At 37.0% G+C, this 16,177-nt stretch overlaps 1 protein-coding gene across 1 annotated transcript in view; it reads right to left on the reverse strand.

Moving 5' to 3' along the window:
- The window catches only part of NAALADL2 (N-acetylated alpha-linked acidic dipeptidase like 2), a 242,639-nt gene that overhangs the window by 170,446 nt on the left and 56,016 nt on the right, over nt 1-16,177 (reverse strand). Inside the window, exon 4 of the mRNA XM_086754882.1 lies at nt 5,364-5,483. Within this exon, the coding sequence (XP_086611008.1) occupies nt 5,364-5,483 (120 nt within the window). The remainder of the gene's footprint in view (nt 1-5,363; nt 5,484-16,177) is intronic.

Here is a 16,177-nt window from a genome sequence, read left to right on the forward strand (position 1 = left end):
TGTATATACATACACACACACGTGTATATATAGGAAGGAAGGAAGGAAGGAATGGAAGGAGAGAGTGTCTCTGTTAAATTGAGATCTAAAATGTAATCTTCACAGTTATGTGTTAGCCATAAAATATACCAGAGGGAAAGAAACAAACAAGACAGTAGAAAAGTGAAATTACTTTTTCCAAAGTAAACTTATTTAAAACTAACACAGCTATTAAATAGAAGCCTTTTTGCAAATTGCCTTTATTCTGGGACTCTCTAATATTTTCCATTTAGCAAATCCTTATCCGTAAGTGCCTGCCAATAACCTCTGCATAAACAGGCAAGCATCCACGTTTCTAAACTTTATGACAGTTAAAAAGCAATTTTATGAATATTTATGAAGGTAGTAAATTATTAAAATAAATATAGATATTTACACATTAGAACAACATCTTCATTTAATGGATGTGGAAAAAATGTTAATATGTGAACATTTTAAAGATGAAGTGGTTTGGCCTTCAGGGCTTTTGTTACTCTATTAAAAGTTAATTTAGGACAGAAATTATGGCTTTTTCTTGAATCCCAACTCCAAAAGACTAAATAATGATCAAGACTCACAACATTTTTCAAAAAATGAATCTGGTGATGGTATTTCCAGAGGCTGGATATTGAAACTACTTGCGCAGTTCTCCCTGGAAAACACTCTCCTCTGGCATCTTTTCTGTGCTCACAATGCCAACACAGACGAGCTTTAGGGATGGGGTGCTGGGTGCTAGTGAGGGGGTTTTCATCACTCCTTCTGTCACTGCACATTTTATACTATTGGAAGAGGATTCTGTCTACAAATACAGCAGGCAACTCAAGTTGCTCTTTCTTAAGGTGGGGTTCTACATCACAGAAGTTATTTGCTTTATCACAAAATGTCCCCCCACATTTATGGGGACATCAGGGAATCTGCTCTGAGCTCTTGCATGTAACCGGCTCCTGAAGTTCACCAGTGATCTCAAGAACCTGAGTTCCACCAAAACACAAATTTTCTTTCTAGCCAGAACACCCAAAGGCAGTCACTTGCAATCTAAAGGTGTGAGGGAGCAAGCATTCTACCTTTTTCAGTGGTAGTTAATTCCTGAAGTTGTGCGTCACCTTTGTTCTATGTTTGTCTCATTTCTGCTTTCTCTTTAAGAAAGTGTTCCTTCATCCTTAATCCAGCCCCCTCTTTGCTCAGGAACAATCCAGCTCTTACAAGTGTCTCATACTTAGTCACAAGATCACTTTAGGAGTAGCCATGCCTTTAGGAGTTTAACATTTTTCCTAAGGTCAGCTGCTCATTACTGCACCCTTTAGCAAAGGCTACCAGCATCATGGCTACACCAAGTCACTGCATCGTGTGAGCACTCCCTGTGTGCGTCACTGCGCAGTCCTAAGTCAGGCTTAGGTTGTGTTGGTATAGGAAATTGTCACTCCAGGTGCTGGGAGCAGTACGTTCCTGAACCATTCCGTTGCATTTGAAAATGACTCTGTCTTTACCATGCTATAACTTGCTCCAGCCCTTGAAGCATTTCTATCATTATTTTCTCCCATTTTGATTTCATAATAGACTACAGAGTCTTGCTCCCTTACTGATCTGAATAGTGCCATATCAATGATAAAACCCCTTTCTAAACCTCCACTCTGATTTATATATACATTAACACATATCTCTCTTTAATCTGTTCTTTTAATCACAGCAAAGCAAGCTCTACCTGTTTGGTTTTTTTGTTTTGTGGTTTTTTTTTTTTTTCCCCTTCTCCCAGAGTCAATGCTTTTTTGGATACTTTGCCCTGCTATAACGATAGGGTTCATGTTCTTTATATGTATAAATTATAATGTGGCTGTAGTAACATATTATTTATTTGAAAAGGTCCAGCTTAAGGGATGGAGATGTGTGTGTGTGGGTCTGCCAATACCCTCAGAAATGTGCCCACTGCCACAGCTACTGCCCCTCTTGCCCCGATGATGTACTACATTCTGTTTCAGTGCAATGGAAATACAACACTTCCAAAAAAATCTGAAAATCATATTCAATTACAAAAATAACTTCAGGTCAGATTGCTACAAATCTTGTTCTCACAAAGCAGATTAAATTTATGAACCTTACCAAATTTAATCAGAATTACTCACATTAAGGATTCAACTGCATATTCTAACAGTGAATTAACTTCAGGATTTTCTGCATATTCCCAGTTCTCTGTATATTCCAACTCCAGGTTACTCCAAACTCTGAACCCTGCCTGTTGATTTCGGTCTGTCTGAAGATATGAGAGATGGGCCCAGTCTGAAAGACTTGAAAGTAGAAGCTCCAAATTATTTTCAACCTTGATCCTCCCTCAAGTTTTGTACCCTACCCAATATCCATAATATACCAAGCTAAACCGCTACAGCAACAATACTGTCAGTAATACAATTATTTTTCCAAATATTAAAATTTCCATCAGTTGGGCTTATTCCAATACCTTATCCCCTTGTCCATCAAGCTGCTTTCTACCAACACATACTTCTTTCTGTTAATGTGATGTACAGGCTAAAGAAATATTGTTCAGTTTTCATGGCGAGTTTTTTTCGCCAGCAGCAGTTTACTATTTCTTTCATGCTTTTTCCAAAGGACTCAATATGGAGAAAAACAAGCAAGATATAAATTTAGGAAAAAAATATTTTAAAAAGGAAAATTAAAATACAAAAGGGGAAAATAGGAAAAAAAAATTAAAAGGGCAACTGACGATGGCAGTAAGAGAGAGGGGCAAAAAGCATACCCATGTGAGGGAAAATGCAAAGCTGGAAAAGAGACATGATTAGAAACTCTGTTATGAAGATGAAACCTCATTGCAGGACCTATAAAGATAAGACCTAAATAGAGTGAGATACTTGTATAATATAACATAATAATAATGAGAAATTACAGAACATTAAAATGTTTAAAATACAAGTTAAGTACAGAAATTAGAAAGAAAACTAGGGAAAAAATATATATATATAGCAATAGCTCTGTTGAATAAGCGTTCTGTTTTAATGTGTTGTAAAACCAAGCACGTGGAAGACAGAGATAAGGAAAATATAGGCAGAGGGAAGTATCTGCTGAAATAGAAATGTGTGACTCAGTAAGTACAGAAACATAAACATTAGGGGAGAAAAGAAGATACAAAAAGTGGATTCAGTGGTAAGATGCGGGGCCCATTCAAATCAGTAGGACTTGCTGTTTAAGGCAATCTTTCTCTTTCATTTCAAATATTCCTTATGAAAAAAGAATCTATTTCTGATATCTTCCTACATATTTGCTCATACTTTTAATAGCTTACCATTATTTCATAGCCAAAGAGACACAATTTATATTAAAAAAAAAAAAAAAAAAAGATTACAACCTCAAAAAGAAGACATAACAAATAAAGAGCAAATTTCCTACCTGTGTGAGCAGAAGAGAAAAAAGTAGGTTTGGGGAGTTGTATTTTTACCTCAGATCCCATGCGTGCATTCAAAGGCAATCTCCTGATCGTACCACACTTTGGTTCACATTGTGTAACAGACTCTGAACATGCAAAATGGATTCTTTTGGGATAGCAAGAAGAGTGGCTAATATAGCTCAGCCACCAATGGCGATTTACTTCTTGGGACCAGGCTACAGCCAACCCAACCTAAAAGTTCCTGAGATGCACCCTGCCCTCACCACCAATTGTTTTGCCCTTCTCCTTCAGGCTGCACTGCTTACTAATTTAGACATAGTAAGTGCTTACAAGAACACAAATTAAAATGGTAAAATGTCCATCTCAGACACTTCAGATAGTGCTATTACAGCAAATTTTGAATCTTTATCAAATCCCTGCTTTACGAGTCCCAACTGCTATTTCATGGTTTTTGTCAGTTTAGGATCTCTTGGTGGAAGTGATGCAGAACAGCCAAGTTCCAGCAATGATAACTGACCTTTCACGGGTGTAATTAGATTGCATCTAAATAATTCAAACAAACAGCTAAAGCTACTCAGTCAAAAATGGCATTTTTATTGAGACAAATATTATTCCTATAGAAAAAAAAATTAAGTGCATAATTTCTGAACCTGTGTTGTGGTCCCGATTGTGCATCCTATGGCCAAAAGAGCAGATCTTGATTCTGTTAATTATAAGATTTGGAGTTACTGTTCTTTTATAATTGCTTTTGTGAATTGGGAATGAATTGTTTAAATATTTATTGGGCTAGTATATTTTCTGAAAGCCAAACCAGCATTTTTGTTTATAAAATACTTGCAAAAGAAGCCAGTTACTTGACATGTAGATTTTAAAGGTTGTTTATATGTTGAGTCTATGTCTAACATACATAACATGGACTAGTGACCATCTCTGCATCCTCTTCCAGTACTGGATTTGGAGGAGAAAGAACAGACACACACATACCCACGTAGTCCTCATCCCACACATTGCTGCAACCAAAGGAGGAGGAAGGAGGGAGCGGAAGAAAAACATGGTTCTCATTCTGAACTGGTGGTAACTCATCCACAGACCAGTAAATCCTCGAAATGTTACAGAAGTGACAGACCATTGATGGCAGGGGGAATAAATGCCTATCTGTGTATCTCAGCGTAGTCTGCTTACATATTTTACCACAGAAGTAAATGCCATTTTCCAATTCACAGTCCCTTTCTTCCCTCTAAGTTGGTAAGGATAAAAAAAAGAACCAAGGAGTGAAAAGCACCTTCTCCACAGGACAAGGCTATATTACATCATGATGAAATCAGGTTATGATGTCATTTCTTAAACAAACATTATCAGTAAGGTTAGTCCTGCTGTAGTGTACACTATTGATTACAGCTTTGCAATCTCATCTGCAGCAAGGCCCAAAGCACTGAGCTGTAGACACAGCCCAGCGGGACTGGAGAGATCCGCAGAAGCCTGAGGTCAGGTGAGCACATACCGCTCCGCCTCCTCTCACAGCACCCTTACACCGCAGCCAGCCCAGTACGACATACAACTATGCAGAGACAAAAGGTTTCAGCACAGTGTTATATGTACATTTTTAGCAGACACAGATCCAACTACTCCTGATCTCAGTTACCTTTTTTCTCCCCTCATGCTTTATTATTTCTTTCAGGGATTTCTGTATTTGCCAAAAGGCTTATAGTACACCCAGAGAAAACATGGCGTGCTACTGGGGCACTGTAAGATGTGCAGCAAAATAAATAGCTGTAACACATAAAGGCACTGCAGATCTAAGTGGCTAGTATTAAGAAGGAATTTGAATGCCAGTAAATCCTGCCTTATTGGGATAGAATGGGAAAGTCCTTGTTTTGGTATTTTTAAACTGAAAAAAAACAACCAACCAAACAAAAATATTCAGCAAAAGTGCAACAAGCATTTGACTAACCTTATAAAGCAAAGGTGATTGTCCTAGCTTCAAAAGTGCAATTTTTTTGGTTACATTTGTAATGGCTTGAACCCGGATCAAGTCTTCCACGGTCCCATACTGCACATCAACAAGTTCTGCCTGCAAAGAGAAGAGAAACTTCAGGCTGTGCCTATAACCGTGCATTGAGGGTGCTCCTCCCACAGTAACAAAGTGTCTGCAGAAGTACAAGCACCTGAGCAGAGTTCTGCAATTACCTTACCCCCACTTCCTAATTAGGAATTCCTGTAAAAACAAAGACCTTGAGAATTGAGTCTGACAGATAAATTCATATCTTGGCAGGTTTCATTCACAATTCATCAGCTGTGATAAGAAACCCCCCCCCCCCCAGTGGTTATAATAAGTGGTGCTGATTCTGATGAGAATTTCCCCTCACAGGAATGTATTTAAAATCGTGTAAGGGGTACTAACTCACTTCTGTTAATTTTCTTAAAGTGAATTCGAGTCTTGTAAAGCATTTCAGAAAATGAGTGAATGATTATGCTGGTCACTTATGAAAATACACCAGTAATACATACTCTACCAATACACAGTTTTATTATGTGATCTCATATGATTCCTGAGTAGCCTTACCTTAACTATTGAAGTATTTTCTTATAATTCATCAGTTATCCAAGCACAATACTCAAATAACCATAGTGATAACAAACTACTCTGCTCTGACACCTAAATTTCTCTATTAATACATATTTTTAAAATATTTAGAGACACTTCCAACTAAATTAGAAATGTTCAGAGCATAGAGATCTTCAGCTGCAGAATATGCAGTAAAGGTCTAAGTTATTACAAATGTCAAGTACTGGCACTGATGGAAATACTTCAAGACGTATTTTCAATTATTTAAAAAAAATAAAAAATATATATAATTTAAGAATGACCAGGGGCATCTTTCTCACACACTTACAGCAATAAATTCTGGTGAAGACCAAGTATGAGGATAATCAGCCTTGTACCTTATTATTTCAGAATGTTATGAAGCTCTAAGGACACTATCAAGGACATTCTGGAACCTCTAAATCCCTACACAGTGTTCACATAAAACACAAAGAGATACAAGAATACTACATGCGTGTTTAAAAATTAAAATAAGAAGAGTAGTACAAGATGGAAAAGTTTCTCTTTCAGTTCAGTTTTGGTAACTTAAGTATGGATTCATTGCCAAAGGCAACAGTTCTGGTTTAGGGCATCTCTACACAAACTGTACAATTTCTAGCAACAGTTGTTCTGGATATGTAGGGTGTGTGACATTTTACTAGATTCCTGAACATGGGTATTTTAGGAAAGTATTTACCCTTATACAACTCTATCTGAATATTTTGTTTGAGTTTGCTCCTCAACATTTAAGTTGAAATCATACAAACATTTTGCCAAGCTTCCTGTCTTCTTAAATGTAACTTTATCAACTTTTGAGTTTAAAAGTTTCTAAGTCTGTAACACATCACCAGTGCTGTACACACCAAGCATTAGAAAGGTCAGCCAAAGTTACAAAACACTTTTGGAACAGGCAAACATCAGATTTAACACCAAATATTGAAATGTAAGAAAAAGAAAATCTTGCATTTCATACAGTTTCTTCTGAAATATATGAGGTGGATATTATTTTTCCTGTGTGATCATCGTATTTGAAAAGTATGATAAAATCAAGTGAAGAAGTTTTTATACTAGCAGAAGCTATTTTATATTTTACCTAATCTGATGCCTCTGGATATAAGCAGTTCTCCTCAAATGAGGAAAGGGTATTAACCAGTGTACTTCCTTAAGTTCACACACATTTTACCTCATTCTGTAGATCTCGGTTCTATCTTAATTTGTGCCTACGGACATGTCAATAGATACATTTTAGTATAATAAGTATTAGCGTCTCAAAAGTCTTATGGCTTGTGAGGCTATATTGAGGATAATTTCTAGGAAGCTCTCTAATCTAATTCCTTTGGACCCATTGCCTTTCCCACTTACCCTCTAGCAAACCAAAAACCAGAGCTTTCATCATTCATATGAGAGAAACCACACTGAATTTTCCTGAGGCAAAATCAATACACAAAGATATAATATAATGAATTATCAAACCAGTTGCTTCTACGCTATGCCTGTGTGAAAATGAGATCCCTGCCCATCTACATTCATGTGCTGCTTCTCTTCACATCATTTTTGCTAGCTGCTCCTCCAGGGTGCTATCCACTGCTCTGTAAACAACAAAACTACATGTTTGCACAATTATTAATGCATTTAGCAACTGCCCTCGGATGTTCTTAGTTAATTTATGGATGCAAACTACATCTTCAAGAGCTGCTCACCAGTCTTTCCCAGGCAACGTATGAGCTCAACAAGGGCAGCCTGAATAAAAGGCCCTACAAAAGCACAGCTCATTTTTTAATTATGTGAGAACCAGAACTTGACTCCCTGCTGCCCCAAACACAGCGCAAACTATGTCCTTTGCTCCAAATGTTAAAAGTAAGCGCCAATGTCAAAGCTATTAAACACATTCATGCATTGAGAGTAGTAAGAAGTCATTACAAAATGAAAAAGCAGCTGGGTACAATACAACAAAGAGTTACATGAGCTTTCATTACACATCTTCCTCATGAAGGACATGTCAAAGCTCAATATATTAGAAATTTTTCTTTTGCCCTTATCTGAAACTAAGTATGACCTAAGCCTCTTGTTAATGCCCAACTTTAGGGGTACTGGTGCACTTATATTTCACTGTAACTTGCAAGTGGTTGTCTTCTCATTACAAATCTTTGACTCTTAATTTTACCTTTTGGGGAACAAAGAGTAAAGATGTTGCACATGTCTACTAAAGTAAGTTATCAGAACCTGGTAACATCGCATACAGCCTATGGACGCTTGCACAGCTGATCTCAGATCTAATTTCACTTAAAATGACAAAGAAATGGAATAAATCTTCTCTCCTGAGTAAAACTACACCTGGTTCCTCCCAAACGAAGTCAACAACCCAGTGGAATAGTTTAGAAGTCAACATTTTGGCAGTACAGTCCAAAAACTAATAGGTAAATTATATTTCATATAAATTATATGGAATTACAAAAATAGTTTAAAAATATTCCTACTGCTTCTTTTCTTCTACACTTGAATACTTCAGTAAAATTTGCAATAAAAAGCAAAATATTTTTCACTACTTAATAACAGTATCTCATAAAATATAATACAGCAACATGAGCGAGGAGTAGTCAGTTTTGGGTTTTTTAATACATTAGGGCTCAACTAATTGGACTCTTTGCTTCTAGCATGAAATAAAATCTAAAAAACATATACCTTTAAAATACTGTTAAAGAATTCTATTGAATGCAAAGAATGCTACCCTCTCAATAATCCACTGAGAAATTAACAGTCCATTCATGTTGCATGAAGTCCTGTTCTAGTCACAACACTCCTAACACTTCCAAAAATGAATAATGATTATATTTTCTAGTCTTTTTCCTTCTTCTTTTTTTTTCTTTTTTAGAAGTGCTTACAACAAGACATAATCCTGCTTTTACACATTCCAGATTTTTAAAAAAGCAAAATACTCCACCTGCAACTTCCTTTATTTGATAAACTACTTTCCTTTGGTAGGATAATTCTGTTCAAAAGCAAAAGAGAACTCATCCTTTTATCAGGTGCCGAGAAAGAGCACTTGTGTACTTGCTTTAGACATGCAAGGGTAAATCCTCTTAACCTAAAAACTGGGAAACTGCTAAGGAATGAGTTATTGTATCCATTTGAATGAGGTACTTACTCTTCAAATTGTTTCATGCTATGCTGTTTGAAAGATACGACTATTTAGGAACAAATTGCAATGTGCAATATGGAGTTCAGTAGTATTCCCCCATGCATGAAATGAAGTAGGGGTAGGTAATAAAACAAACATTTTTAGAAAAAGTAATTATTTTATGTTAGATTTCTTATTAGTTTCTAAGTCCCAAGATGATGCTCAATGAGTTGTAAAACATTCTATCTTAAAAACTATGATAAAATCCCCCCAAAACAGGAAAGAGAAGCACTCTGAAAATGCCACAATCAAGACAGTCAAGGATCTTTTCCCAATTTCTTCTATTTATCTCCAAAATGAAAGAGAATAAAACAGCATGCTTCATCTTGTCATGGATGAAAAACAGTAAGATAGGTCTTGGAAAGGAGAAGTACGAATTACTGTATGAAGCAGGTGGCAGCTGGGCTCTTGAAGATGCTGGATACTATTTTAAAACTTTGCTTTCTTTGCAAATGCTGAGGCTATTACAAAAAAAAAAGGATAAGTTAAATAGGTCAAAAATAATAATGGAAATATGTTTGTCATATCACATTGTTATCATTCAGTCCACTTGAATGAGGAAATAAGTTTAATAGCCACATTATACATCTGCATCCAATACTCTGGCTAAGAGGCAGATTGGGGCTGATTTGCCAGGAACACACAAGACTGGAAAAAGATTAAGGGAAAAACCCACAGAAAAAAAACCAAAAAACCCTCAAAGCTAGTACACCCAGGAAGGGCTGTTTATCACAACCACCAAAATGCAGATGGAGTCAGTGCAGATGAGGAGGTAGCTCTTAAATGCACTTGCTCTAGCTAGCACAGCTGGGGATCCCAGGGCAGAAAAGCACCACACCCTAGCAAATAGTTTTACTATTATTTCTTAAAAGAATACATTAAGGTCAGTCCTGAGCAATCTCAACAAAATCTTATAAAAAAGGTGTAAACTCATGCAGAGAACAAAACCAAAGGAGCATACAGAATGGCTGTGGTGAAAAATCTTCTCCTCTTAACGTTACCTGTTGTTAATGCCACAGTTCAGTAATCTCAAATTATGAATATATTTTAGCAAATGCCAATCTGTTGACTCATATTAATTAACAGCTTCCGCACAAATTATCTGGGAGGTCAGGACCGCAGAAGTGGCAGCTATGAAGCTGACTGACATTCAGCAGCACAGTCAAGCTGATATTCCTGCCAGTTCTGACCTACCTACCAAAAGTGTGTCAGAAATGGGTAACCTAAAAAACTTAAAGTATTGGAAAAAACTAAATATTAAATGATACGTATACAATATACTGCATATGTCTTATTCCTCAGAATTAAGACAATTTATCCAAAAAGCACATATATAAATCTAGAAGTATCAACCCCTCAGTTCTATGACTGCTCAGGCTCACTACAGCCCCTTCTTTCTTTCAGGTCGATGGCCTTTATTTGCCCTTCAACATTCAGCTGCTATTTTCAGATTGTTCACAAAATAAAGGTAGTAAACATCTGATGTGTGATCCATCACAAGTAAGTCAGCTAGTCATCCTGCCTAAAGTCAAAACTCCAAAATATAGTTGCAAATTGTATCTGAGAAGACTGCATTCTGCAATCAGGACATGAGGCTAATTTTAATTAAACACTTCGCTAAAATTCATTTGCACAGCTCTGAAAATTGAGGCTGAAGGCAGCATTCAGCAGAGCATAAAAGTAAACTCAAGCTGGCTGTAGATCAAAGCTGGACATCAACAAATGTGAAGAAAGCTGCAAACATAAAACTGGCTCTTCTCTAAAATTAGAGAAAAGGAAGAAAGAAAAGGGGAGATAACGGAGCTGTGCCCAAGTACGTCAAATCATTTGTTGGTGTAAACTCTGCTACGCTTTCTGACAGGAGCAGCTGCTCCCATTTCAGCTCAAAGCATCCCTCCGATAATCAGGGAGCCACAGCTGTCTCCCACCCAAGCCTCCTTCATTGTCCTACTGAGCACGCCACAGACAAGAACAGCCATAGCCACCTTTTATACACTTACTGTGTTTCTGCAGAGATGTTATAGTCAAAGTGGGACAGAGAGACCTTCTGCGCTTGAGTGTTTTGTGGCACGCATCTGATGACTGTCTCTAGTCTGACTGAAGCGCTGAAGGATGAACTAAGATTTAACGTGCCTAACTATCGATTGCTTCTGCAGTAATGGCACTCGACAGGAGTAGGATCAGACAGACCTTTGTGGTTAGGCCTCACTGAAGCCAAGTGTAACTGCAGTAAGTTTGACTTTTCGTTTTATGTTCCCAGGCTCAGTATTATCAGAAGAGGAAAAGATCTAAGAAAGAAGGACCAAGGTTATAATACAACATTTAGTAAAATAAAGATTAGTCCGACACAAGATAGAAACAAAAGGGAAGAATTTGAGGCACATGACATCTTTTTAAGAGGAAACTTCTCAGTCAGGAGAGGAGTGGTGCACATGAAAGAGTAAATTCTTACAGAGCTGCTTTTGCTATACAACAAAAATTCCTTTCTTTAGAACTCAGTTTTCAAGCAAACACCATATTCCAGTGTTTACAATAATTTCAAAACAACACTATCTTTGAAATCCCCTGGTAAGCTTACCACTCTCTATTTACTTTATGAAAAATATGGTATAAGGCCTCAAAATCCAAGCATGTCATCTTCCGGTAGCAAATATTATTTACAGTGTTTTGTGTCCTATAACACTTGGCCATTCCCAAACTGTCTGGGAAATCAGGTAGATAAATTTGGAGTAATTACACTGAAATGCATCTGTGTTCTCTCGCGAAGGACTGAACTGTATATTTGAAAGTAAATTCCTCTACCTTCTTGGACAAATTTTGACACTACTTATCCAGACTAAACACACAAGATTTCCTATTCTTGAGCTTCTTTTTATGTCTTATTAGGAAACTGGAATGAGAAAAATAATCTTATGCCTTGAAAAATAATGACCTAGTGTATTTCCAAGCAACTGTGTGAGGCAAGCCAAAAATAAGTGATTTGTGCAATTTGAATTTGAACACGCTGTCTGAGACCAAAAAAAGCAAACTGTTACATATCTGGATTAACTGAAGCTGATTTTGCTCCACTATAATACTGAGAGGTACACCCAACCAACAATGTCTGTGCAGAGTTAAATCACACAACTTCAATACTGTGCCACATAGCAAGATACGTGCGTGGGGGGTTATTAAATAACTTGGTGATCACTAAATATCTAGTGGTTTTTACCTACAGGCACTCCTTTTCAAACAGATTCATGACATTTTTTTCTTCATGGTTGTTAGCACCTTACTCCTCAGAGGTTTTATTTTTTTAATTCAATATTCCTACTTACACGATAAAATTTCACAGTAATTCAATATGACTCACAGTGTCAGCTTACAGTCAAAAATAATTCTTCGCATCTAGCTTTTATTACATAAAATTGCATGCTACATTACAATGACAGATAAAACTGCGATTTGTACCAAAACAGGAAGAAAAAAAAAAAAAAAAAACCCAAACTTTCCTTAACCTCAGTTTGGCAGGGTTTGGTCTTGCACAGACATTTTACATACTCCCTCTTCCCACCTGTCCAGCTAATTCAGCTCCATTCCAGTCTGGGCTCTACTGAGCCTTCTCCTACAGGTTGCTTTTGCTATTCCAGTACCATTTTTAGAAAGACACTGAGGTTTAACTTGTTTGCTTTTTACAGCTTATAGTAGGTGGTGTTTGTTTTTTTTTTTTTCCCTACCAACTCCCAAAGGAGACTGAATTAAGATTGAAGCCTTTTTATACCCTAGAGAAAAGAAACTCTTCTGTGTTTCATGGTTACAGAGCCCCAGATAAATCTGAGCTGACATAGCTTGGCTCCCTTTTGATAATGCTCGTCCTGTAGACTCCTCCCTCTACACGTACTTTAAACTTTATTTTTCCTTCTTTTAATTCATTCATGTGTTCCCCCTCCCCTCTGTCCCAAATAATGTTCTTTATGTTTCCCTTTAGCAGAAGGCAAAACTAATACTGGAATATAACTTCTTAATTCATGATATTCAGCGAGATATCCAAACCACAAATTTATTTTTTTTATCTCTTCTGATTAGGTTTAAATGCAACTCTAGGTTTTCAAGTATTTTGAAATAAAACATTCTTATTTTCAGTCATACTAAATTGATACTTATTTTAAAAAAAATCTAAGAACATTGCTTTGGTTATAAAACACAATATCATTTGAAGCCTAAAACTCTATCAGAAATTTTATTACTTCGAACTTTCATTAAGCAGTGTTAATTACTTGTCACCTCACTAGTGGCAAAACTTTAAATTCTAATGATTCTTTCTTATACGTGTTTAATATTATTTATATCTCCTTCATTATAAGAGTTAACTGCAAAGATATTTAGCAGCATTAGTCCCAAAAGCATAAAGTCACATTGATCATACTTTCCTAAGAGGAAACTCTACTTGCCAGCCTACTTGGTTTAGCGTATTCAGGCTAATTATTCATGCAAATACACATTTACAAATTACACAGACTAAGGATAAACTAAACAAAAGAGAATTGTTCAGCTGTGATGTGACATCTTAAAAAAACAGATCATAAGCTACATATGTACACAGTAAATTCTAGTGGCTTGACCTTAAGATTCTGAATGAAATTATATTTTGTCAGAATCCATTCCACAAATTCTCAAGGTCGGATGACAGCAAGGGGAGGTGTCACTGGCTACTCTCAAACAGGAACAATGAAAGCCAAACACCCCCAGGTTGCAGACTGTCCTCTTCATGGCCTTTTTATCACGTACCAAATAAAAACCAGGCATTCCAACCCATAGCAGCTACAACCTTTAGAGAAGATGCTGGCACCTTACAGAAGGTGCCTACAAGCATTTTATAGACAAATGGGTTCTGCAGGCTGCATCAGAAACTGCCAGTGAGACAGCTCTTGCAGGGAAGGATCCATCTCAGCTGGGCAGGAGAGGCTGCCACATGGCACTGGCCATGCTCCCCTTCACCTCTTCATAGGCTCAACGTGAAAACCAGAGAAACATGAGTTCGCACCTAAACATCCTGAGAAGGAAAGTCATCTCCTGTCTGAATTGGCAGGCCATAAGCACAACGTCCTGTGAATGCAGACACTGTCTAGCAAAGACAGAATACGTGTGCCAACTGAAACATTACATGGAAATGCTTTTGAATCTAAGTAAAATTTAAATACTAAATTTTATAATAGATTTGATATCTTAATTTCCTAGAGAGAAGCATCTCAACTTTGTTCAACTGTTTCATTTTTAGAATTAGTCTGGCTGTGCTAAAACAGAAGCATCTAGAACAACAGCCTTACAATTCTCAGATTCCCAATTTTTGCCACAATTTTGAACACGTTTTGAAACAGTGTAATTTTCATAGGACGAGAAGCCTGTTTCCCAATCAACTTTCATACTGGTGTGTACATAGTGTACTGAAATACAGAGGCTGGCTGTATTTCTACGCATGCTTGCTACGCAAACACTGAAAACGTTGTTGTTACTGCAAGTACATAGATACAGAAAGACAAAACAGCCATCTACCTCAAAGACACAGATAATCATGTGTATGTACAAAAGGAGAGCATTTACTGCATCAAGAGAACACTTGAACTTTCAGAAATGTCAGTGAGAACTCTATTTTCCAGAGTATAATAAATGCTATTTCGCAGAATACTTCTAGGCCTTGCTTGGCCAAACATCACGCCCTTGAACATAATCAGAGAGATGTCCAACTATGTAGTGCTATAAACACGAGTCTGGGTGGTAAAACAGCGTTTTATCACACCTGGAGAAGCAAACATGCAGTTGGGAAAAATAAAATTACTTCTTTCCTATCTGATATGAATTTCAGTGTTTTAAGGCATTACACAGATGTATAGGTCTCTAAATTACTTCTTCAGAAGAAGGATTGGGGAAAAATACATTCTAAAACTACAAATACATTTGGATGAAAGAAAAGGACACCAATGAAAACCAGGAAAATACCTGAGCAAAAATGAATTCAAGTAGCCCAAATGATCGGCCAAGACAAATATAAAGAAGGTTGTATGTGAGACCAGCATAGCTCTTTGTGATTAAACAAGTAGATATCTCCATTTTTCAACCATTTGACCCTATACCTTACAAGACACATGTAGCACGTGGTGCAGGTAAATTTGTACCAGGAAGAAAATCCAGTTCTTTGTTGTTCCAGGCTTCCAAATTTTGTTTTTAAAAATGCACTCAATATTTTGGAATTGCCATTTGGTCATTAATTGCAATACTGTATTCTATTCTGCTTAGTCATCTAAAGGTTTCTATATGGCCGCACCATTTATCTTTTATTTTGGGAATAGCTAACCTTCATTTTCAATTTTTTCCTTTTTTTTAATTTTTTTTTTTATTAATAACAGCAAGGATTAAATGGAAGTTCAGGATAGGGCCCTGCCAGGTACCCTTGCTATAGCATTATCAGCAGCTTGCCTTTATCCTAAGTCTTTCCAAAGATGAGGGCAAAAGTTTTCCTGATTTGTGCCAAATTTCACATAGAAATTTAAAATTTTGATCATTCACCTTTGCTAAGTGTTGTCAGGAACATCAGAAAAAAATTGTGAACTTAGTTCCTTCTTCCTTTTCTGGAGAAAGAGAGCAAATCCCATGCAAAGGATAGAAGCTGCTTCTTTTTAGGAAAGGGCCTAGTGAATTGTTCACTTTGTACAGTGGCATCCCATTAAATCATATCTCAAAATGAAAGATGGAAAAACGTTGACATTGTCTAAAACATATGAGAAAGTCTGAAAGGATACCAGAATCCAGACAACTTGACGGGGAGGAAGAAGTACTCTGACCTCTGACGTAATACAACTGATTTCACTGGTAATGCACAAGCTTCACCACCACTGCAGCCTGGCCAGAGCTCTGGAACTGGATCTGAACAGAGATTGCCTCATCTTCCAGCCCAGAATCCAGGTCAGCCTCCTTTACAGCAGCAGAGAAGTGCTCAGTAATATTGTAGCAATAGTACTTTATGGTA

The sequence above is a fragment of the Chlamydotis macqueenii genome, chromosome 9 (assembly GCF_036417535.1).
Source record: "Chlamydotis macqueenii isolate bChlMac1 chromosome 9, bChlMac1.mat, whole genome shotgun sequence".
Classification (NCBI taxonomy): domain Eukaryota; kingdom Metazoa; phylum Chordata; class Aves; order Otidiformes; family Otididae; genus Chlamydotis; species Chlamydotis macqueenii.